The sequence below is a fragment of the Atractosteus spatula genome, chromosome 1 (genome assembly GCF_055471065.1).
Source record: "Atractosteus spatula isolate fAtrSpa1 chromosome 1, fAtrSpa1.hap1, whole genome shotgun sequence".
NCBI classification, from domain to species: Eukaryota; Metazoa; Chordata; class Actinopteri; order Semionotiformes; family Lepisosteidae; genus Atractosteus; species Atractosteus spatula.
In genome coordinates, this window is record NC_142706.1 from 1,136,549 (window position 1) to 1,157,536 (window position 20,988).

The following is a 20,988-nucleotide window of genomic DNA, read 5'->3' on the forward strand; positions in this document are numbered from 1 at the left end:
TAAACAAATACCATTAGAAGTAGGGGTGGTATCCCTGGGCCTTGCCTCCTAATAATCCCCATCTCTGCACTGGCTCCATCACTCTGCTCTCCTCCCCACTGAGAGCTGGTGTGTGAGGAGAGTACTGGTGCACTGTGGCTGCTGCACACCGATGGGGGTGGAGGGGATCCCCACTACCCGTGAAGCGCTTTGAGTGGAGACTCCAGCAGAGCGCTATAGAAATGTTGAGAATTATTTACCCTTGCGGTGCGGAACCCTTACTGCAGAGACACGCATTTGCACGTCGGAATTGTTTCCCCCGCGGACACTAAGAAACATACTGGTTTCAGTGGTTTGAGATGAATCCTATTGATAGTATATGGTTACTTCTGTCTCTCTGTTTTTTCTTTGCTTTTTGCATTCACGTTTGTGCTCACTCGTCTGATAAATTCGGTGGCTCCTGGGTTTATGTTTTATTCCAGGATTTTATTCGGTACGGAAAAACCAAGACCACCCTACAGCGGTCAGACGTGCTGCGATACTTTGATGTTCCTAAAAGGTCAGAGACATCTTACCTTGCCGGGGCTTAAATTATAAATCATATTAAACTTTAATCAGAGCTGTGTACTGCTTTTCCCCCCTTAGAGAAAGATGTTCATATGATGAATGAAAAGACATGGTGTGTAAAGTTTCAATTGTGCGTTCAAAACGGAAGCTCATTAGAAACAGCCGGGTTATGTTGATATTAAATTTAGATTGACATTATAATTGCCTTATGGAAAACACGATGTTCTGAAAATAATAATTTTATTACATTTTTACGAGGATAATAAATGTCATGCTGTATGTAACTTATTACTTCATAAAACGCGTGTATTTGTCACCAAGTAACTGCACTGTATTGTAACTCGAACACGTGAGATACGAACAGAACTATCTTGGTTTCCATCTTTAAGACAATGACACTGTCTTTATAATTCTGCATATTAACTGTTGTATATATTAGTACTATTATTAACTGTGTCAGATTGTTAATATTGTTGTTTGGGGGTATTTTGCAGATGGTTTTTCCATTTTTACGCTGTGTCTGTGATTTGGAATTCCTTATTACTCACTATTTGCTTACAAAAGACCCTGCTGGGTAAGCAGTTTCCAGGCTGGTTAGAGTGCACCCTGAGTTTCCTCAATGGAGGAACAGCCACACCTGGGACAGGTAAGTTCCCACATGCTGTATCAAAAGCAGGAATGAGGCCACTGCTGCTCTGCTGGGAGGTGTAACACAAGACAAGAACACACATTTCCTGAATCCTCAAGGGCAGTGGCAGGTGGTTCTCTGCTGAATGATCAAGTAGCCTTGCACTGGATACTTAACCAAAAGAACATTGAAGGATCTACACTAACATACCCCAGCCCAGCTCTTTACTTACATTAGAAGCTTAATTGAGCCAACAATTAGTTCAATTTGAGCTTTTGTAATGCAAATGTTGGACTTATTAAATAATGCCAAACATTTATAATACTAACAGCAATAATAATTATTATGCTGTTAATTACGAACAGCTTTATTTTATATTTATATCAGAAGAAATGCAAGAGTTTAAAGGAGGCCGCCAACATGTTAAGGGACTACAGTTAAAATGTTCACAGCAATCCTGTAATTAGGCCCTTTAGGAATCTGGCTATGTGACTGACTGCTCAGCTGAAAGGACAACCAGCAGGGGTAGGTGCCCCAGATCCAGGGTGGGAAGCCCCAGCGTGTGAGGATCTGTCCATCTCTCTACCAGTTAGCTGGAAATCGTGATGCACTGACATCCATTGCATTGATTTGCTGTTCACCTAGCTGTGCCAGAACAAGCTTATTAGTTTTTAGCATTTTATTTTCTCACAAGGTAGATTACAACTGCATCCAGACAGGGTAAATTATGAGGCCTGGAGAGCTCAGGGTAACAGTAGCTGCTCCAGAGAGAACACCTTATTCCTGTCTCCTGGGTGATTTTTATGGATGCTTGTCAGATTGAAGCCAAAGGCTCATATTTAACCTCTCACTGCTTTGTTACAGTGCACCTGTTTGTTCTCCATTCACAGGTGAGCAGTTCTCTCTCCTCCTGGTGCAGGTGCTCTTGTGTGCTCACTCCCTCCGAAGGCTCCTGGAGTGTTTGTTTGTCAGCGTGTTCTCCAATGGAGTCATACACTTAGCGCAGTATGGATTTGGGCTTGGTTACTACATTTTACTTGGATTAACAGTGCTTTGTACCAACATTCACACTGAACACGAAGGTCAGTCTGGCCTGAGAATGTGTAATTATTAAATACTGTTTCTGCTGATTCTGAATGTCTTTAATATGTATTTAACTCCTACAGCTGTGTGTTTCTGTTGTGCCTTGTGTACAACACCTCTTCCTCACAAGTGCAGTATATTTTACTGGTCTGCATGGTTTTCCTCAGTCATGTTGAATGCAGGCAACAGTGAATGATTGTTTCTCCAATGTCAGAGAATAATATGGATTTTCTAATATGAATAATATTTTGTTACCTATCATCAGGACACAAGTATCAAAAAGGAAACAAAGCAAAATCTGACATAATGCATACTTTATGTTAACTTTCCAGTTGTAAATAAAAGCACGGTAGAGTTATACATTTCAAGATAAAAAAGTTCTGGCATTTAAAAACAGCTGTTTATTGTTTTGGCAGGTAGTTTTAAAGGTGGAGTGCTGGCACAGGTGCGCTGGAACCACTTTGCGGGGATGGGCTTGTTTGTCTGGGCCTCTGTGCACCAGCACAGGTGTCATGTGATCCTCGCTAACCTGAGGAAGGGTCGCTCAGGTGAGAGCTGCACGGGGGTCTCACAGGTGTTGCTACACTCATGACAGGTCACTCGGGTTTGACTGGGGAATTATTTGGCAAACTGCACCTTTGTAATTCACACTGCCAAGAATCTCACTTGATCCTTCTTCAAGTCGCATTTTTTTTTCAGATTGTTGTCCAAGTGTTTTGACTACACTCCCCGTTTCCTAGCTTGACAAGGATAGATATGAAAAGCCGGAGCAATCCCCTGAACAATTTGTTCTTCACAGCCTTAAAGCTTCCCTACTTCCTGCTCCAAAAGAAAATGAGGCTTAGAGCCAAGCGCCTGAATCAGTTCATAAAAGGGGAACTGAAGATCTGAACCCAATCGAACAGTGCTTGTCTGATGCAGCAGCACCTAGACCGGCACTTCTTTAGGGCGGGGTGTGCTTATTGCTTGCTGGGGTAGGCTCTGGCTCACCCATCACCCTGTATTGGATAAAGAGGTTATAAAAAAAAATGGCTGAATGGATGGCCTGGCCCTCATCCTTGACCGTACAGAAACACACCTTGGTGGTAGGTGTACATACAGCATGTGTCCAATAATAATCCATTTTGCTGAGTGAAAATACAGTGACCTCGTACGTTCTGAACTTCTGTTTGGCTCCATTCATGTCTGTTGTTTGTTTTGCTCTGAAATTCCCCTACAAGTTTTTAGGCGGTTGTTAAACTTGCTGACGTCTGTCGCGCTGGGCCTTGTGCTCACACCCCCCATACGGATCATTAACCGCGACGCGCTCTCTCTCCGGCTGCGGCAGGGGAGGTGCTCACGCTGGCTCACTGCGTCCCTCACGGCGACTGGTTCCGGCTCGTCTCCTGCCCACACTACTTCGCTGAGCTGCTCATCTACGTCTCCTACTGCGTGGCCCTCGGCGGCAGCGCCCTCACCTGGTGGCTGGTGGTTCTGTACGTGCTCTGCTGCCAGGCGCTGGAGGCTGTGCTGTGCCACGAGTTCTATCTGGCCAAGTTTGACTCCTATCCAAAACACCGCAAAGCCTTCATTCCTCTGGTCTTGTAGATTTCAGCTGCAGTGTACGAAAGTACCGCTTGCAAAGAATGTAATTCTGCTTGTTCAAAATTGTAAACAAATCCTGTATAATATAACTTTATTAGCCCTATACAATTTCTTGCATTAGGAATTCGGCTTTTCGCATACCCCAGCTTGCTCTCCATGAGATACACAGGCACACAGACAGGGAGAGAAGCTTGGGGTCAGAGCGCAGGGTCAGCCATTGTACAGCGCCCCTGGAGCAGATGGCGTGAAGGGCCTTGCTCAGGGGCCCAACAGAGTAGGATTCCTCTGCCGGCTGCGGGATTTCAACTAGCAACCCTCCAGCCACAGGCGCAGACCCTGAGCCCCAGAGCCGCTGCTCTGTATGTATTTCTATGACAATGTATTTCTATGTGCAAGTTTTGATTCAGGGCAGCACGTTGGCATGGTAGTTAGTGCTGCTGCCTCTGAGTGCTCTGGTTTCCTCCCTTGCAAAGATAAGCTGGGTAGGATATCTGATGTCTCTTATTGTTCCCAGAAATATACTGGTGTCCTGTCCAGGGTGTGTCCTACCTTGTGCCCTGTGATGGAATGGTGTCCTGTCCAGGGTGTGTCCTGTCTTGTGTCCTTTTGATAGAATGGAGTCTAGTCCAGGGAGAAATGTTCATTTGCACCCTATGTCTAGTGGGGTTAGCTTCTGGGGTGCTGTGACTATAACCAGGAGCAAGCAGCTTTCTTACTATGTGGATTACCGATGAGTTATGATGACCTTAAAGATGAAACATTCCATTCCACTCCTGGAGGTGTTTCCAGCACCTTGAGATTAAATCTGTGTTCCATGAGTTCCTGCTTGTTGTTTTGTTTCTTATTGTACTTAAGTGTGCCAAATGATTAAAGAAATGGATTCCTGTTATCGCCATGAGGGGTTTCGATATCAGTGAAGAATTAATTTGCATTTTTTTTCATAAGGCTGGTGAAGACCATTTCAAAAGCAGCTCTATTTATATTGAGCTCTGTCTGAGTTTCTTATTCAATTTTATTGCACTATTATCTATCATTATGTAACTTTATCTTTTTGTAACTTTAATTTTGTGTTTTTTACCCCTCCCCCCCCCCCGATGAGCTCGCAGAAAAGACATTTCATTGCCAGCAACTACTGCTGTATGCTGCATTGTTGTGCATTTGATAAATAAACTTTGATTGAACTGGTGGAAGGCATTTATCTGGTCCAATTAAACCTGAGCTGATTGGTATGCAATAGCACAGCTGCAGATGGAAAAAACAGATTGTGGGAGTGCTTGGTGCTAGGTGAAGCTCACCTGTGTCGGTGGCCTCCGGTTAGGAGCTGGGTTAGTCAGTAATGAGAGTAAGTGTGTGCTGTTGGAAGCAGTACACTCGAAGCAAGAATTTGTAATTTAGCAAATAAGGCAGAAGCATCATAACTAAAAATCTTCACAGGCAGCTCTACCACATAAAGTCATGAATCAACACTGGGGATGGTATAAAAACCAACAGACGTATATTTATAGGTAGTACCTGTAAGATGCCAAACGCCTTGGAGGAAGTTCTCGTACTTCTTCCTTCCGGTTTTGCGCCTCTCTACCTAACATGACGACCGATCCCGTGACGCCTGTGATGACGCTCCCTTACCGCGGCGTGTCATTGGCCGATCCCGGGAAGCGTCGTGAACGTGGCCCCCAGAGCCCGCCCCTGCCGGCCGGGCGCAGGGCGATGTGTCGGACTGCAGCAGATAGCAGGGTTGGCAGAGCCCGAGCAGCCGTCAGCTCCGGCTCGGAGTAGAAATGTGGAAGTAGCGTCGGTTACATCTAATTAAATATGCCTTTTTTTAGTTTAATTTAAGTTTTAAGTTGTTTGGTTTAACTCCCCCCTTTTTAAATTAAAATAGTAATTGTTGTAACGCGTCTGTCTGCCGCCCGCTCCGTTGGTAGCCATGTCTCGGCTCCCCGGTAGCGCCCGCAGGAAGGGAGCCCGTCTGCTCTGCGCTCTGCTGCTGGCCGGGCTCTGTCTGCCGGCCGGCGTGAGCGGCATCCAGGAGGAGCAGCAGCCGGCGCAGGAGCAAGCCCCGCAAGAGGTAGGGAAAGAGCCGCGGCGACACCAGCCCCCTCGGTAGGGACCCTCCGGGGCCAGAGTGTCCTGACGTACCCGTCCCCTCCCAGCACGGTCTGGCGGCCGAAAACCCGGGGTTTCCGGCTTGAGGGCGCGATACGTGCCGCTTAATTGTGTCCCCAGCTGCTCTGTGAAGAACCGGGATGCCGAGTGACAGAGGTGACAGTTTCGCGCTTGTGTGCTTTCGCCTGACCTGTAGCAGACGGTATAAAGCCGAAAAATGTGGTACGGGTTTATATTGCGCTCTGAAGCGGGAAGACTGTAGTAGTTGTTCCTTCAAGTACAAGTGAATGGTCGTCTTGAGAATAACGCAGAACATTTGAAAGTTGCAGAAGGTGCCCAGCGCCCAGCCCGGAGGCCCCGTGATCAGCGAGGACAATCCCAGCAGGGGGAACCTGGGCTTCATCCACGCCTTCGTGGCGGCGATCTCCGTCATCATCGTGTCAGAGCTGGGGGACAAGACCTTCTTCATCGCCGCCATCATGGCCATGCGCTACAACCGGCTGACCGTGCTGGCCGGCGCCATGCTGGCTCTGGGGGTGATGACCTGCCTGTCCGGTGAGTGGGCTCGCCGCGGGTCCCCCGATACTGCGGCAGGGGGAGACCGGTGTGTCTTGCCTTAATCCCCGTGGCGTGGAGAGCAGGTTCCGAAACGCCTCGGCCTACACGTTCCCCCCGGTCGAACCCGTGTCCCCTCTCGTGTCCGGAGCCCTGGCACGGCCACCGCCTGGTCATCACGCTGCCGCCCAAGGAAGGGAAGTTCAAACGAAGAGGAGAGTTTCTCTGCAGCTCTTTTGCTTGTTGTCATTCCGTTGAGAGTGGTGGCAGGTGAGGAATGTTAGGGTGTAGGACTGGCCAGGAGCACGCAGAGGTCTGGGAGGAGTGCCCTCGTGATCAGCCAGACAGAGAGAGCGTGTGTCAGATCGAGCGGTGATAGTGGTGCTTCTCAAACGGTTCCTGACGTGTGCTAAGCCAGCCTCAGAGACGCAGCTGGATTTTTTTTTTGTTTTTTAGGGACACTTGCAGAAAAGGAGGTGGGACGTCCGTGGTCCATGCGAGTCTAGAGCAGCTTAACCCTCCTGCACACAGTTAGCTCTCGGCACGTGCAGAAGCCTCCTGCTGAAACACAAGGGTCTCTGTGCAGAGGAGCCTGTGCAGTGTGAACAGGCAGCACTTTGATCGTGAGGCCTGGGGCTCCTCCTGATGCAGTTTCAGATCGCTTTCGAGCGAGCCAGTAAGGAGGAAAAGAGGAACGATGTAATAATGTGCTCATGAAGAAGCCACTTGTTTTATTTGGACTCTTGCATCAGTTTATGTAGAATATGCTGCAAAATACATGCTTTGGTTAAACCCATTTTTACAAGGTCCTCTTTTTCCACTTTGTCTTTTACTTCTGAAATGGGCATGAACAGCCTTTTTTATTCTGTTTCCAGAAAGGCAAAATAACGCTCAGACTGAAAGAACTGGGCCTTTTTAGTCTCAAACAGAGTAGGCTATGGGGGGACTTGACACAAGTGATTGAAAGTACTTAGAATCCTCTGAGGCTGCCAGAGCCAGCCCAGCACGTTTCTCCAGAGCGAACAGTGACGCATGAGCCAGAGGACACAAGTGGAAACTACAGGGAAGTGCATTTAAAACCAAGAATGGGAGGCTCTTATGGAGAGAGGTTTGGAGTCTGGAGCACGTCACCCAGCCAAGGTGATGAAGCTGGTAACCTGGTTTCTTCAAAGAAACTGCTAGATCAGATTCGGAGATCAAATGGACTTCTAACTCCCAAACAGGCTAGATGGGCAGAATGGCTCCCCTGGTTTGTGACTGTCCTCATATTCTTCTAGCCAAAGCGTAGAAAAGCTGTTTATCCTGAGAGCCTTGAGAATGCTGTCGGTGTGCTGAAGCAGGAGACTGGGAGTTGCTGGTGGGGGAGCAGGGCCAGACACCTCCAGTTACCTGGAGCTCCTCAGCTCTCTCGCCTCACGGTGCTGGTCTTGAAAGACCAGGCATGAGATCTGGGATGAGGGGCTTTGTGGCTACCCACCCTGACTCGCTAATGTCTGCAAGTCATGTTGGTTCTAAAAAATACACGAACGTAAGGAAATATGATCAGTGTATTTTACGGGGCAAGGAAATCCTGCATTGAAATAATTGAACATCTTCCTTTTAGACTTTGATCCCAGTCTACAGTATTGTGATTTTAACATGAGCTTCAGGAAAGGCACAATCTCAAAGAGCAAGGAGACAAAAAGTCTCTGTCTTTTCTGTGTCTGTGTCCGTCAGTGTAATCTTCTGTTTGATCCCAGAAAGTCTCTGGCTGTTGGACGATAAATGTTTGCATTGGTACAGCTGTAGTCCCTTTCATGTCAGAGGATCCCAAAGCACTTCGCCTTTCACTTGGGCGACACACAGCAGCAATTCTGCACCTGCAGCCTTAATATGCAGTAGAACAGGTGGGGAAGAGAGAAATTCCTTCGTTAGTTGAATCGAGGGAGGCAAGATCCAAGTCCAGCATGAAATTGAACCAGGATCTCGGGGTTGACACCTCTGCTCTTAACTGTGCCCTGGGGGCTTTGATGGGATAGTAAGCAGGACTTGGGTTTAATGTCTCACCCGAAGGACAGAACAGTGCCTCTGGTCACCATGCTGGGGCCCACCTGGTTTGTGAATTCTGGCCCAGTTGTCAGAGCCCCACCTACTGGTCCACAAACGCCGCACAAAGCCAATTTTTCAGAGTGCCGTGTGTGGTTTTATACACTTTGACTGGAATGGTTCTGATAATGGCGATGAAGAAAGTCCTTCATCTTCTAAGTAGCGGACCATGTGCTGGAGAAAAACGAGAGACGGCAGTGTCTGTCTAGGTGCAGAGGAGAGGAGGCTGTGGAACAGCAGTTTGTGGGATGGGGTGTGGTACGGACCGGGAGCTGAACACTCTCACGATTTGTCTTTCCAGTGCTTTTCGGCTACGCCACGACCATCATCCCTAGGATATACACCTACTACGTGTCCACGGCGCTCTTCGCCATCTTTGGCGTGCGCATGCTGCGGGAGGGGCTGAAGATGAGTCCGGACGAGGGCCAGGAGGAGCTGGAGGAGGTTCAGGCCGAGATCAAGAAGAAGGATGAAGAGGTGAGTGGCCCGGACGGACGCCTCTCATTTCCAGGGGTTATTCTAGGTGCTGGGCTGCTGTTTCACGAAGGATTTAAGGTCTTGAGTAGAAGAATCTTAAGTCCGCTCCAAGGACCCTGCGTGTCTGCGTGTTGGAGCGGAGGTGGTGCTGAGAGATGACTGTGGCATCTCCGAAGCGGCTCTCTGGAGAGAGAGCGAGCGAGTGTACGACGCACATGGGGGAACTGACCCGGCGCTTTGAGTCCCTTTGCAGCTGTAGCTCGCCCAGCCACCGTCTCCTCCTGCTGTCTGACATGGTGCCTTTGCAGCTCCAGCGGTCCAAGCTGCTGAACGGCGCCCCGGACGTCGAAGCCGGCCCGGGAACGGCGATGCCCCCGAAGAGGTGGCAAAGCATCATCTCCCCCATCTTCATCCAGGCCTTCACACTCACGTTCCTCGCTGAGTGGGGCGACCGGTCGCAGCTGACCACCATCGTCCTGGCCGCCCGAGAGGTACGTGAGAGAGAGGAGCCATTCGGTTTGCTCGGTAATGGTTCATTGATCCCGGGATCCTGAAAGGAACCAAGGGTATCGGCTTCGGCAACATGGCTGGGCAGCTGGTTCCAGACTCTCCCAGCCCTTTGGGTAAAGAAGGGCCTCCTGTTCTCGGTTTTAAATGCACTTCCGGGTCGTCTCCTCCTGTGCCCCCTGGGTCGCGTCCCGCCGTTGGTGCTGACCTCGTCGGTGCCCTCGAGGGTTTTGAACTGTGAACAGATCTGGCTGCTTCTCTGGAATCAGTGAGTTTTCCGCTTGGCCAAAGCCTTTAAACTGCCCGTGCAGCCAGAGCCAGGAGCCAGTAGACAGCGAGAGAAACCCACACTGCTTACTGTGTTGGTGTCGAGAAAGTGCAGAAGCGTAGGGTTACACCCCAGAGCCCTGGCTCTGAATTATAAATGCCTGGTTCCCCGGCAGGAAGCCTTCTGTGGGTAGTTATTTACTAGGGCATTGTACTTAAGTCTAAAGGCAACATTTTGATGTTACACTGGCCTTTATTCCTTGTGTTTGGACCTATAATAAGCACAGGCAGGTGGTTATAATTCAGTGCTGCAGTCGTAAACCAAGAGTTTGTGTGCAGGCCGAAAGCAGTAGCAGAACACACTGGCAGGGGATGTTTGAATGTAACATCCTGGCCAAGCACTTGGTGCGTTTATCTGTGGATGGTGAGGTCTGTCTGCACACCTGTCCTCTTGGCTGCTGTCCATCACTGTCCATAAGGCAAACTGCCAGCAACAGGAAACCCGTCATCCCCAGCGAATCACATGCAAGAATGCTGAGCTGTCCCACACTTTGCCCTGCTCGACAGGACCCTTTCGGAGTGGCTGTGGGAGGGACGCTTGGGCATTGCTTGTGCACAGGGCTCGCGGTTATTGGTGGAAGGATGATCGCTCAGAAAATCTCGGTCCGAACTGGTAGGTATTTTAAAAAAAAACCTCTTAAGTAGTTGTCCATGCATCATTACAGAACTATAAAGGAATTTGTATTGGAATCTGTAGTCCAGCAATACTCTACACGACTTGTTAAATCTAGATCTTTATTCCATTTTTCTTTCTGAATGTGGGTTTTGTGAGATATGCCTTCCGAAATATGTGTTTAATATTGTATTCTGCCACAGAAGGACTAAACAAGGGTACAGTTGGTACTGAGAAGGCAGCCGGAACAGGTCTGGTGGCTGAAGTATTTGAGGGTGCAGTTTAAATAAGGTCAAAATAAAAAATCTCAGTTTCTGCAGAGGTGAAATAAGGGGAAGAGGCTTTTCTGACCAGCGAGATGTTAGTACTGCTGGATGGCGGAGTAGGGACAGGAGATTGTGACCTTCCATCTGTGCTCTTTTCCTGCAGTGACCATAATAGGAGGGATTGTTTTCTTGGCGTTTGCCCTCTCGGCCCTCTTCATCAAACCGGATGCCGGGTTCTGACCCGCAGGACCTTGTGTTCTCGCTGCCCGGCTTCAGTGAGGACGACGTTGGGAGTCGTATTCTGTTAGTGTGACCACTCTGCTCAGTGGAGCCCCCTAGCTGTCACGCCCTGGCTGTGCGTGAATGCGGCTCCGGTTCTGCTGTGGTTGTGAGTTTGCAACCCATGCGCTACCTTCGTGTGGTCTTTAGGTTATTCTTTTACTTTTGTTAGGAATGAAGAGACTTTGAATGTGAGAGGCTGAGTGGTTCTCAGAAACTCAGCGTCTTAAACCTTGAAGAAAATATTTTCCTTGGTGGGTGTTCTGTATTTAATCAAATTAGTGTGAAGATTAAAATATTTTTGCTAGTTAAATCTAGTTTTCTTTTTTTTTTAGATCAAGTACTGTATAATGTCAGGGGAGATATTTTTACACTGGTGGGTTGAAAACTTACAATGTACCTACGTTGTCAATATTTGACACGGCAGCCTGGAAGGCTGAAGAGAAAATATTGAGCCACACGTGTTGGAGTAGAGGAATTGATAACTGTAGACCCTGATTCATGTAAATATGTCTCAAATTCTATCACGCTAATAATAAAAACCTTCCTCTATGTGTTGCTGAAGTCCAGCTTTAATGACTTGAATGATGTAGTGGATAAAATATAATTGCTTAAAGCCAAAAGCATTGCATTGTGAAAAAACGCTATAATTAACTGCTAAAGAGCAGTTGGACGGAAATGGAAAATCCAGTATTTTACCAGGAAAGCCCTTTTCCGGTGTTCCTAATCCTGTACAAAAGTCAAGGGTCCACTGGCCAGGCCCCAGCCCCAGCCCGATTGATAGTAAGAGGTGAGGAAGCTGGGCAAGGGAGGCTGTGTTGTGCCTTGAGCGTGGCCACTGGAAGAGCAGTGTTCCCTCTGCCCTCCGGCGGGCCAGGTTCTCCCACGAAGGTCACTGTGAAAGCACGGCGAGAGGGTATCGCTCCCTCTGCCCTCGCCTGTGTTTCCTGTAACTTTGGTCAGACTGGAGGGCAGTTAAATGTTAAAAATCCACACAGAATTGTTGTGACTTTTATCAAAAAAAAAATAAACCAATCTTTTTCCACTCACTTCAAGTTCTTCTAAGGGTTTTTTTTCCCCTTAAAACCTCCACCCAGTGTCTGAAGCACTGGAGCATGCCACTCCAGCACGCCGAAACAACTCCTTTCATTTCTCCCGGAAATGTAAATGTCCTTAGCTTTTACCTAGTAAATGTTTTTTGACATTAACCCTTTTTTTTCTGAGCAGTAGACAGGCGCTGCATACCTGTTACACATGCAAGAGCACCCCGGGAACAAAAAAAACATCTCAATTTATCCATTTATTTTCAAAATCGAATAAGGGGAGCAAACTTGGCAAGATCTGCTAAAAAAATGTTCCATTATGGTTTTGTTAGTGAGAACTGCTTAGCTCATGAAATGAAAAATGTGCAGTATGCTTGCTAGGGTGTTACAGCACCATAAAAAAACGTAGAATGCACGTTTAAACCTTCTGAAGCTAGTCTCGAAAAACAGGTGCTAGTAACTGCTTTGAAATCTAGGTCATTTTATTTTTTCTTTCAGATTTCTGGAAAATTGAGAGAATTCTCTAGACGTGTTAAATTTTTTTGTACAAAACCAGTTATTTCATAAGCCAAGCACAACTGTTCTCCAAAGAACATTATGCATATATTAAATGATACAGAAAAAAACACTGATTAAACATTCAGAACTTCTAGTGCTTACATTAGAACTACAGAACATATAAAATGATGTAACATCTTCCTTCCCCATCTCCCAATTGGATGTATTGAAAAAGGAACATCACTCGTTTTCATTATAATTACACCTCTTTGGATTTATTTTAATCAATCATCTGTTTTCTTTGTAAAACGTTCGGACTTTCCATAACAATGTCAGCAACAATTTAAAATCACAAAAACTAAAGAAAACACCTACTTGTGTGGTTAAGGTAACCTCAATGGCCGGTGAAGAAGAATTCTGATGTGATCAACAGTTGCATTACATTATCGAACAAAACTAACCGTCACTTTCTAACCACAGTGAGTGTGCACAAGTCTGCAACTTCAAAACGAAAAATGAATTCTGAGGGAGGGGGAAGGCAAAGTAAATTTTTAGAAACCCACAATTTTAACAATCCTCTTCTAACAATATGTCACAGTTTGTTTAATTTTTAGAATAAATTACTGTAAGTAGGTTTTCTGAATGTATGTATGCTGGGCATATTTATTCCCTTTATGAACAGTGATGAAAGAACAGTTACAGCTACAGATTGTTTTATATATCCATTCATCTATTAACCTTATAATTCTGCCCATAAAAAAATAAAATTTATTTATATATAAGCTTATTAAAATGGTTTGAAATATATCCTCTTACCCTTAAGTAGTTAATATATTCAAGCTTTTGTTACATGTTACGGTGTCTTACTGAAGAAACTTAAACCAAAATGAAATAGTATTCTTTTTTGCAGCTATTTTACTGGGAACCAGTAAAAAAGTACACTATTAAGATGAATAAGCCTCTCTGTTGAAGGTGCAGAAGTCGTTTAACTTCTGCATCTTCACTGAAGGAAAGCTGCAGTGGGAGCATTAAGCTGTAGATTTTTCACAGGATGTGTGCATGTCGTATCTTGACAATCAGAATGCAAAACATGGTTATGAACTTCGTTATGACCCAGAAGTCAGCAAGTGTCGTGATCGTATTGCACACAATCTGTAAAGGGTTCTTTTACAGAAGTAAAGCGGTTTTGCTCCGGCTCTTAAGCCAAAATCCGTAAGAAGGGTGTTGATCCAGCCAAGGATCCACACTGATGAGCTGGATGGCATCCCATCGTTTCCGGATCAATAAGAACATCAAACAGGCCAGAGGGGCTGAATGGCCCCTCAGTCGCTTTATAAACACAGAAGACACACCGTGACGCGGTGAACTTTAGAAAGAAGTTACCCGAGCTGAACATACATTCGTTTTTCTTTTTCTTCAAATGGCTTAGTAAAAAAGAAATCATACAGCCCTTTTATTTCTATGCTGTCAGTGCCTTGAGATGCGAGAATGAGGCTGGGTGTTTCTGCAACACTTCACGAGCGCTCCTGGAGAAGGCTGGGCCAGTGCAGCACACAGATGTGCACCGCTGGCTTTCAGTACCAGCCTGGGTCCCTGGTCTTCTCCACTGATACTGGTAAGAGCACAGAGAAGCATCCCAAACAGACTGGCTCAGTGCCCTGGCAGTGGGGCGTTAGGCTTTCTAGAAAGTATTTGGAGATCAATATTCTTTATGAAACTTGCATATTCAAAGTTCCACAGCTGACGAATTAAGAAAATACCTCGTTCAGAAGTGACCTAGTACGAGGAATAAAACAGGTTGAAAACAGAAATGCAGCAAGCTCCACAGCAATGTGGGACTGATGAAACTATTCAAAATCTCCACAATTCTGAGCAGCAAGATCCCCATCACAGCCTTCTCTCGAGCTCTGCAATCCAGGCCTGCAGAACAATAACTGTCTCTTAAATCAAGGGCAACGAGCATCGCAGGTCCCTTAAGATAAAACCCCATGCTTGGCAGAATATTAATACTTTATCTGACAAAGACCCCTAATGCATGAAAGGCATTGTTACCTCTTCTTTCCTCTACTAGTACTTTTATTTGATAGTGTTCTGGTTTTTATATCTATTCTGATCTAGGAATTGACAAAGAGATTTTAAATACTTCTTCTTGAAAACTCAATCATCAGTTATCACTTTCAGGGCCATGAAACAGCTGGAAGTCCAGCTGGACTGAACACCAGCGCACCACACAGAAGAGCAAACTCCAGCCCAGATGTGATGAGTTTTTTTCAACAAAGGCTTTCTTCTTGCCACCATACAAGCCAGGTTTATGAAGTGTGCGTGCTATTGTTGTCTCATGCAGTTTCTCCCATCTCTGTCATGGAGGACTGTAACTCCTTCAGAGTTGCTGTAGGCCTCTTGGTGGCCTCCCTTACTACGGCTCTTCTTGCCCGGACACTCAGTTTTGGAGGACGGCCAGTTCTGGGCAGATTCACAGTTGTTCCATATTTTCTCACCTTTTTAATGATGGACTTCACTGTGCTTCGAGGTATATTCAATGCCTTGGAAATTTTCTTATCTCCTTGCCCTGACTGGTATTTTTCAAGAACCTTGTCTTGGATCTGATTGGAATGTTCCTTGGTCTTGATGTTGTGTTTATTCTGAAATCATGTGAAACACCTGAACTGCACACAGGTGGACTCCAGTCACGTAATCATGTGACTTGGAGAAGAGAGTTCTTCCCAAGTTCTTCTCGAGACTCGGGCCCAGACCCGAGTCTCCGACTCAAGACTCCGGTCCAGACTCCCACCCCTCATCTTCATTTTAGCAAAGGATCGATTTATAAATTCCAAGCAAACGTATTTCACTTTAAAGAGTTTTAAATTCCTGCTCTGTCTTAAATTGTCCTGGTAAACACAATCATATGATCGTCTTATATGATTACGGCACAACATTCTTCATTATTTGAAAATGAAATATGTGTTAAAATAGAAAACACGGCCACAGCCCAGGAGCCAATCACCTTCTAACTACTATCTGGTTCCAGATGACATGGTTTCAACATAGGAGTATTCAGGAACCAATTCTGCTGTAAATCAGGACTGCCTCTATCTTCTGTACAAACAGAACCTTTCAAGAAATGCATAGTAGTTACATAAACTCATGCACAAGAGATGCATATGTAATGTAAAAGATGTCAAACAAAAGCATGAAAGAAAGGTGAACAAAAGCAGATAAGCAGATTACACAAACGCAAGTGGCACCTTGACGAAACGAAAACAGCAAAGCTGGTTTTGCATGTGACCTGCAAGCACTGACGCAACACTCTGAAAGGGTTGGGCTCCGTGGGGGAATAAAAGCTTTCCACGGCCTGTCTGGAAGTCGTGCGTCGTCCTGCTGGACAACTGGCGCTCGGCAGCGTATCGACGGATACACTCCACTGGCCTCTCAATACCCGCTCAATCTCAATTGTGCGAGAGAAGATCCACAGCCCCATCATCACACACCCCCTCCACCCTGCCGGTGGGCTTGAGTGACTCAAGCAGTCAGCACCATGCCCATGACAATGGCTCCACACAACGCAGGTCTGCAAAGGGCAGCACTGTCTCCTCCTGAGAATACAACACTCTGCCAGCTCAATGTCCTGGGGTGCCCCAGGAGAAAGGTCAACACAGCACCCCTGACCTCTGAGGAGTTTCATGCAGACAGTAACCTGCAGATGTTGTGCCGATACCTGGGTTGTTTGTCTTGCAGTAGCCACTGCTGTCTGAAAAGATCACCCAGATGGATCAGACAGATGTGACAGTTCTGGACAGATGTGCTCACCCTCTGTCTTCCAGAACATTGTATGTAGCTCACTGTACCCTGGTGTCTACATGCCTGCTGACTGAATCTCCTTCTCTCACTCACAGCCTGACTTCAATCACACTGACAGCAGCAAGACCATCTTCATTACGCAGGGAGGGCGTTTGCTGTTCTTGCACTAAGTATTTAACATCTGGATTTTTATGCCAATTCATGTCTTTATGAATGGCTATATAGATTATCACATGGACAATTCTAACAACTCAAATAGAATGCTTTGAGCTCCGTATGTTTATATGAAACTGCATGACTTCAGCTCAGTTCTAATCCCAAGGAACAATGTTAATCAACAAACTTACTTGTCCTCTATTTTAAATAAAATGCAAGTGATATTTTGTGTCTAACGACCTACTGATAAAACTTCATAAAATTTTGCATTTTCACTGTGCAGCCACTGTTCTCACAGCACACCTGGGTAAAACATTCAGATGTCCTCTTCCTGGTGGAGCAGGAGCCATCACATTATCCATCAGGCAGTCCAAGGAATCCAGTCGGATGTCTACTGCATTTTACTGTAAAAGCCGTCACTAGAGCTGCCGACATCCACAATCTTTTACCTCAGTCTCCAGCCAGTTATCCAACTTTCTCCTTTAATTCACAATCTACCTGTGATAGTAGTTACAGTTTATTCTTTGAAGGTTCAAATCATTTTGCTGACAGCTGTTTGTTTCTTTTAGGTCAAAATATGGGCCCTAAAAACATTCATAGGATGAACAGTTTTAAAAAGCAAAAAAGGAGACGTTTCAGCTTCCGACTGCTCTCTGTCGCTTTAGAGACTAATAGGTGATGAAACCATTACTTCTTTCTATGTGGAAAAACGAATTTGGCAAGCTGGATCACAACAGGCCGATAGTGACTCCTCAACAGTTTTCACTCAGGATAAAAAACATGATGATTTCTGCAATCTACATATGAATAAAGCCACAGTGGTCTAGATTTTAATTTGCAATTAATGCAGATATATTTTCTATATATTTTTAGTGTGCAAATGCATAATTATATGCTGATAAAATAACTCTAAAAGGGATTATACAGTTTCATATTTAAGGTCTTTACTATTTAAAACTATTTGTAATATATAATCTTTTATTAGGGTAATTTCTGAAAATATTAAGACTCTGCTATAAATTTCTGGATATTTCTTACAAAACTAATGAAAAGTATAATGACTTTATTGGCACTCATTAATAAATTCTATAACAGCATGCAAAGCTTTTTGTAATTTCTGTATTTACATATTAAAATTGAACTTTGTCACATAAGCTAATTTCTCTTTAAAATTTTAGATATCTTATTGTGCGTCTTTGGAACACAACGTTAAAAGAAAATCTCTTTAAAATATTTTTTTCTGAAATTCACAAAACATGAGCTCTACTAAAATACATATCTACCCATTAAACAAACTGTGACACCACAGGGCATGAAACACAAACAGAAACGCCAGTCAAACAGACGCAATTCACCTTATCTGTAAGGAAGCGGATGAAAATATTAGCTTTAGAGTTTTTGCTTTTTTTCTTTCAGAATACTAGAAAAAAATTATAGTCAAAGCTACAAATAACAGGTTACGCTTTCATGCATCATATAAAATATTCGTTCTCTTTCCTTTGATCCAGATATATACACATTATTTTACAGGTGTCTGTACAATAAAGTTGAAACCACATGACATTCTGAAAAATATTTTCTGACCCATTATTATTTGACATGAACGAAAGTGTCCTTTGGACTTACCTAAAGCATCATCATCATCATCATCATCATCATCGTCAGCCACAAAACCACAAGAGCCTGCAGCATTTCTGCTTGAACACTCTGCATAAATTAAAACAACTGCTGGACAATGCAACTGCGAGGAGGAGAGAGGAGGAAAGGAAAACTGTGCTGGAAGCTCAGTGCTGCTTCCCGATGACCTCGGTCTCCGGCTCGGCAGCACCAGCGCGCGGCCCCTTCCTCGTGCGGGTGGGCGGGCGGCTGGCGTCCCCCCCGTCTCTCGTAGTGTTTCATTTCTTCTAAAGTGCAGCACCTGCGCTCCACCCGAAGAGGCGCCCTCTGAATACTACGCTTCAAGCCTCCCAGCGGCCCTGCGTCCTGCTCTGCTCCAGGCTACTGCGGCTGCTGCGCGCTGGAGGGGTCGGACATGCTGTCTGTCCTGTGTGCAGAGAGCTGCTGCTGCTGCTGCTGCTGCTGGTGTGCTTGAGTGAAGGCGCCCTGCTGCTGCAGGGGGAAAGCAGCCTGCAGGATGAGCTGGGCGGACTGGCTCCCGTGCAGCAGGCGAGAGGCCTGATCGATACAACAGGACAGACAAACAAACAAACAAACCTGAGATTCGCTGGATACCGAAAAACACCAAAAAGTTTCCAATCGGCACAGGCGCACAAAATGAAACCACATTCTGCATGCACGCTGGAAATCTGAGGAAATTAATCATTTTAAATGAATTCTTCAATCCGTACACATTTTTCTCCACTCAAGATACCTGGTGGATTCAAAAAGACACGCGGTAGCTAAACCTCAAGCCTGGGCTGACGCCTGGCAGCTGCCATTTAACGTAAAACAGTGCGGTAGCTGCCCTGCCTGCGCTCCCGCCGCGGCACTCCCGCATGCCGGCGCCACGACAGCTGCTAGCGAATCGGACCCCGCGGCCCGCGACCCGCGCCAGCTAGGGGGCAGCACCGCACAAGGACCACGCAGGAGCTCCGCCCGGTAGCAAACCAGCGAGCCGAGGGAGCTGGGTCGGTGAAATCACCAGCACGGCGGCTGAAGAGCGCGAGGACAACATCCCCAGACCTCCACTGACAGGGACGTCCCGGAGGGAGGATGTTTTTTGTTTGTAGCATAAAACGCGAAACGCGAACCAGAGGATGCAAGTGAAACGAACGAGCCGCCCAGCCATGCTGTTGAAGCTGCGGCCCTGGTTTTCTCCAAGGCACAGCTGGATGAGGTCCTGGGATCGAGGAGCTGCTTAACAACCCCACAGGCTCTCGTTTTGCACCCTCTCCTTTGCTCTCAGGTTCCCACACTAAGGTGGTCAAACTCTGTCCTCACAGTGACCCGTCTCTCGCCCAGGCTGGGCCGCAGCGGTACCTGCAGGAACTGCTGGGGCGGAGCTGGCGCCCCCTGCTGGACCGCCGTGCTCGGCTGCTGCTGCTGCTGCTGCTGCTGCTCCGGCTGGCTCTGCTGCTGCTGCGCCATGGAGATCGTCTGCGGTGGCGGCTGCGTCGCGAAGGTGGGGTACGCCGTCACCACCTGGCCCATGAACATCGTCGTGGGCACCATGACGGCACCACACGCCATCGGCGCCGTGACCAGCTTCGTCACCAGCTGCTGCCCTTGAGGAAATCTGTCAGCAGGGGGAGGGAGAGAGAGTCAAGGCCAGCTCACACGGAGGCCTAAAACAGGGTAGGATCGTCCAGGTGCAGCACTGCACCGCCCACTGCACAGTGTCTGCAGTCACCAGGAAGGGGCACTGGTTCGGGAGTCCAGCTCCAAAAGGAACAGTGCCCCCTACAGCCCAGCCAACACCTGCCAGAGCAGCAGCTTGTTTCTTCACGCTTCTGCAGATAGGTACCCTGGCTGTTTACTGCCTCACGATAAACTGGAGCTGTAATGGTTGAATACTGTTCTCTATCCCCAAGGTTTTCAGGTTTTCTAAAAGGAAAGATTAACGCTTATAAAGGAGGTATGTATGGTCTTTATGCAATGGCTGCTAACACTCTTACCTGTTGACTAATCAGAGCTGGTGCTGGTCTAGCCTATTACTCTACAGTGCATTTCATTAATCCCCAGAATAAGTTGCTAATACAGCTCACTGACATCTTTAAAGGAGTAAGCAGACATGGACACATGGACACAGAAGATCACAGAATGCATCAAATGAGAAAACTAAACAAAAACTCAACTTGAAGGAACAAGTAAAGGTTTATCCCTGCTGAAAACAGAAGAAAAGAAACAGCGTTTTGGCTGTGGAGCTTTCTTCAGGGCAACCTTATAGAAAAGCTGTTTCCTTTCTTCTATTTTCAACATAGAATAAACCTTTACTTGTTCCTATGCAGCCTACGCATGCTGATGCAGCTCTAAAAGCACAACTTGCCAAATTAGCCACCTGAAATAAAACAAAACTCTTGCATTTGCAACGTTGCATTTGGTGAATGCTAGAATGCTTTTCAATCACATGGTTCACACAAACTGTGTGAGAGCAGTTTTAAACAACACTTAGCAACACTTACAGGACAACACTTATTTTCACAGAACAAGCATTAACACTTTTCATGCTGGAGAATCTTTAGTCCTTTCATTTGCACTGAAACAATGAATGCACTCTCTGTTTTGATGTCACCTGTTCACACGGAAGAAAGCTGTCAGCTCTCTGATACAAAAAAGACAGAGGAAAACTAATGTTTCCACAGACCTTAGGATAAATAAAAGGAAAATCTGGGAATCTCAGGTTTTAAGATCAGCCTGTCTTTACACAGTTGAAAAGTACTGAAAGCAACACAAGTTATTTTTTTACTGGGCGCCTGCTTTGCCAAATCAGCCCCTGTA

General features: G+C 46.2%; 3 protein-coding genes across 7 annotated transcripts in view; 2 read left to right on the plus strand and 1 right to left on the minus strand.

The window, feature by feature from the left end:
* Positions 1–315: 315 nt before the first annotated feature.
* srd5a3 (steroid 5 alpha-reductase 3) lies at positions 316–5,023 on the plus strand. The gene is made up of 5 exons (XM_088918414.1): positions 316–538; positions 1,041–1,192; positions 2,065–2,256; positions 2,674–2,805; positions 3,585–5,023. Exons 1-5 carry the CDS (start codon positions 339–341, stop codon positions 3,842–3,844), a joined length of 936 nt encoding a protein of 311 aa, XP_088774540.1. The 5' UTR covers positions 316–338; the 3' UTR covers positions 3,845–5,023.
* Positions 5,024–5,542: 519 nt separating this feature from the next.
* tmem165 (transmembrane protein 165) lies at positions 5,543–12,105 on the plus strand. 3 transcript variants are annotated; one of them, XM_088918548.1, is made up of 6 exons: positions 5,543–5,909; positions 6,271–6,502; positions 8,889–9,064; positions 9,373–9,555; positions 10,406–10,511; positions 10,941–12,105. In XM_088918548.1, the coding sequence occupies exons 1-6, from the start codon at positions 5,769–5,771 to the stop codon at positions 11,015–11,017; spliced, it is 915 nt and encodes a 304-aa protein (XP_088774674.1). In that variant the 5' UTR covers positions 5,543–5,768; the 3' UTR covers positions 11,018–12,105. The 3 variants fall into 3 exon arrangements, with proteins under 3 accessions (XP_088774674.1, XP_088774851.1, XP_088774762.1); XM_088918636.1 differs by having other exon boundaries at positions 5,552–5,909; positions 6,277–6,502; XM_088918725.1 differs by lacking the exon at positions 10,406–10,511 and having other exon boundaries at positions 10,941–11,073.
* Positions 12,106–12,343: 238 nt separating this feature from the next.
* Positions 12,344–20,988, minus strand: part of clocka (clock circadian regulator a) — a 63,244-nt gene continuing 54,599 nt past the window's right edge. For all 3 annotated transcript variants that reach the window (XM_088918277.1, XM_088918185.1, XM_088918125.1), the window contains exons 23-24: positions 19,531–19,786; positions 12,344–18,726 (exon numbers count right to left, since the gene is read on the minus strand). In XM_088918277.1, coding sequence (XP_088774403.1) covers positions 18,550–18,726; positions 19,531–19,786 — 433 coding nt within the window. In that variant the 3' untranslated portion in view covers positions 12,344–18,549. The remainder of the gene's footprint in view (positions 18,727–19,530; positions 19,787–20,988) is intronic.

Excerpts from the sequence above, each read along its gene's own strand:
- tmem165 (XM_088918548.1), top strand. The coding sequence starts at position 5,769 with ATGTCTCGGCTCCCCGGTAGCGCCCGCAGGAAGGGAGCCCGTCTGCTC. Across the intron at positions 5,910-6,270 it reads AGGAGCAAGCCCCGCAAGAG|TTGCAGAAGGTGCCCAGCGC; the intron begins GTAGGGAAAGAG and ends AACATTTGAAAG. Across the intron at positions 10,512-10,940 it reads GAAAATCTCGGTCCGAACTG|TGACCATAATAGGAGGGATT; the intron begins GTAGGTATTTTA and ends CTTTTCCTGCAG.
- srd5a3 (XM_088918414.1), top strand. The coding sequence starts at position 339 with ATGAATCCTATTGATAGTATATGGTTACTTCTGTCTCTCTGTTTTTTC. Across the intron at positions 1,193-2,064 it reads AACAGCCACACCTGGGACAG|GTGAGCAGTTCTCTCTCCTC; the intron begins GTAAGTTCCCAC and ends CTCCATTCACAG. Across the intron at positions 2,257-2,673 it reads CATTCACACTGAACACGAAG|GTAGTTTTAAAGGTGGAGTG; the intron begins GTCAGTCTGGCC and ends TTGTTTTGGCAG.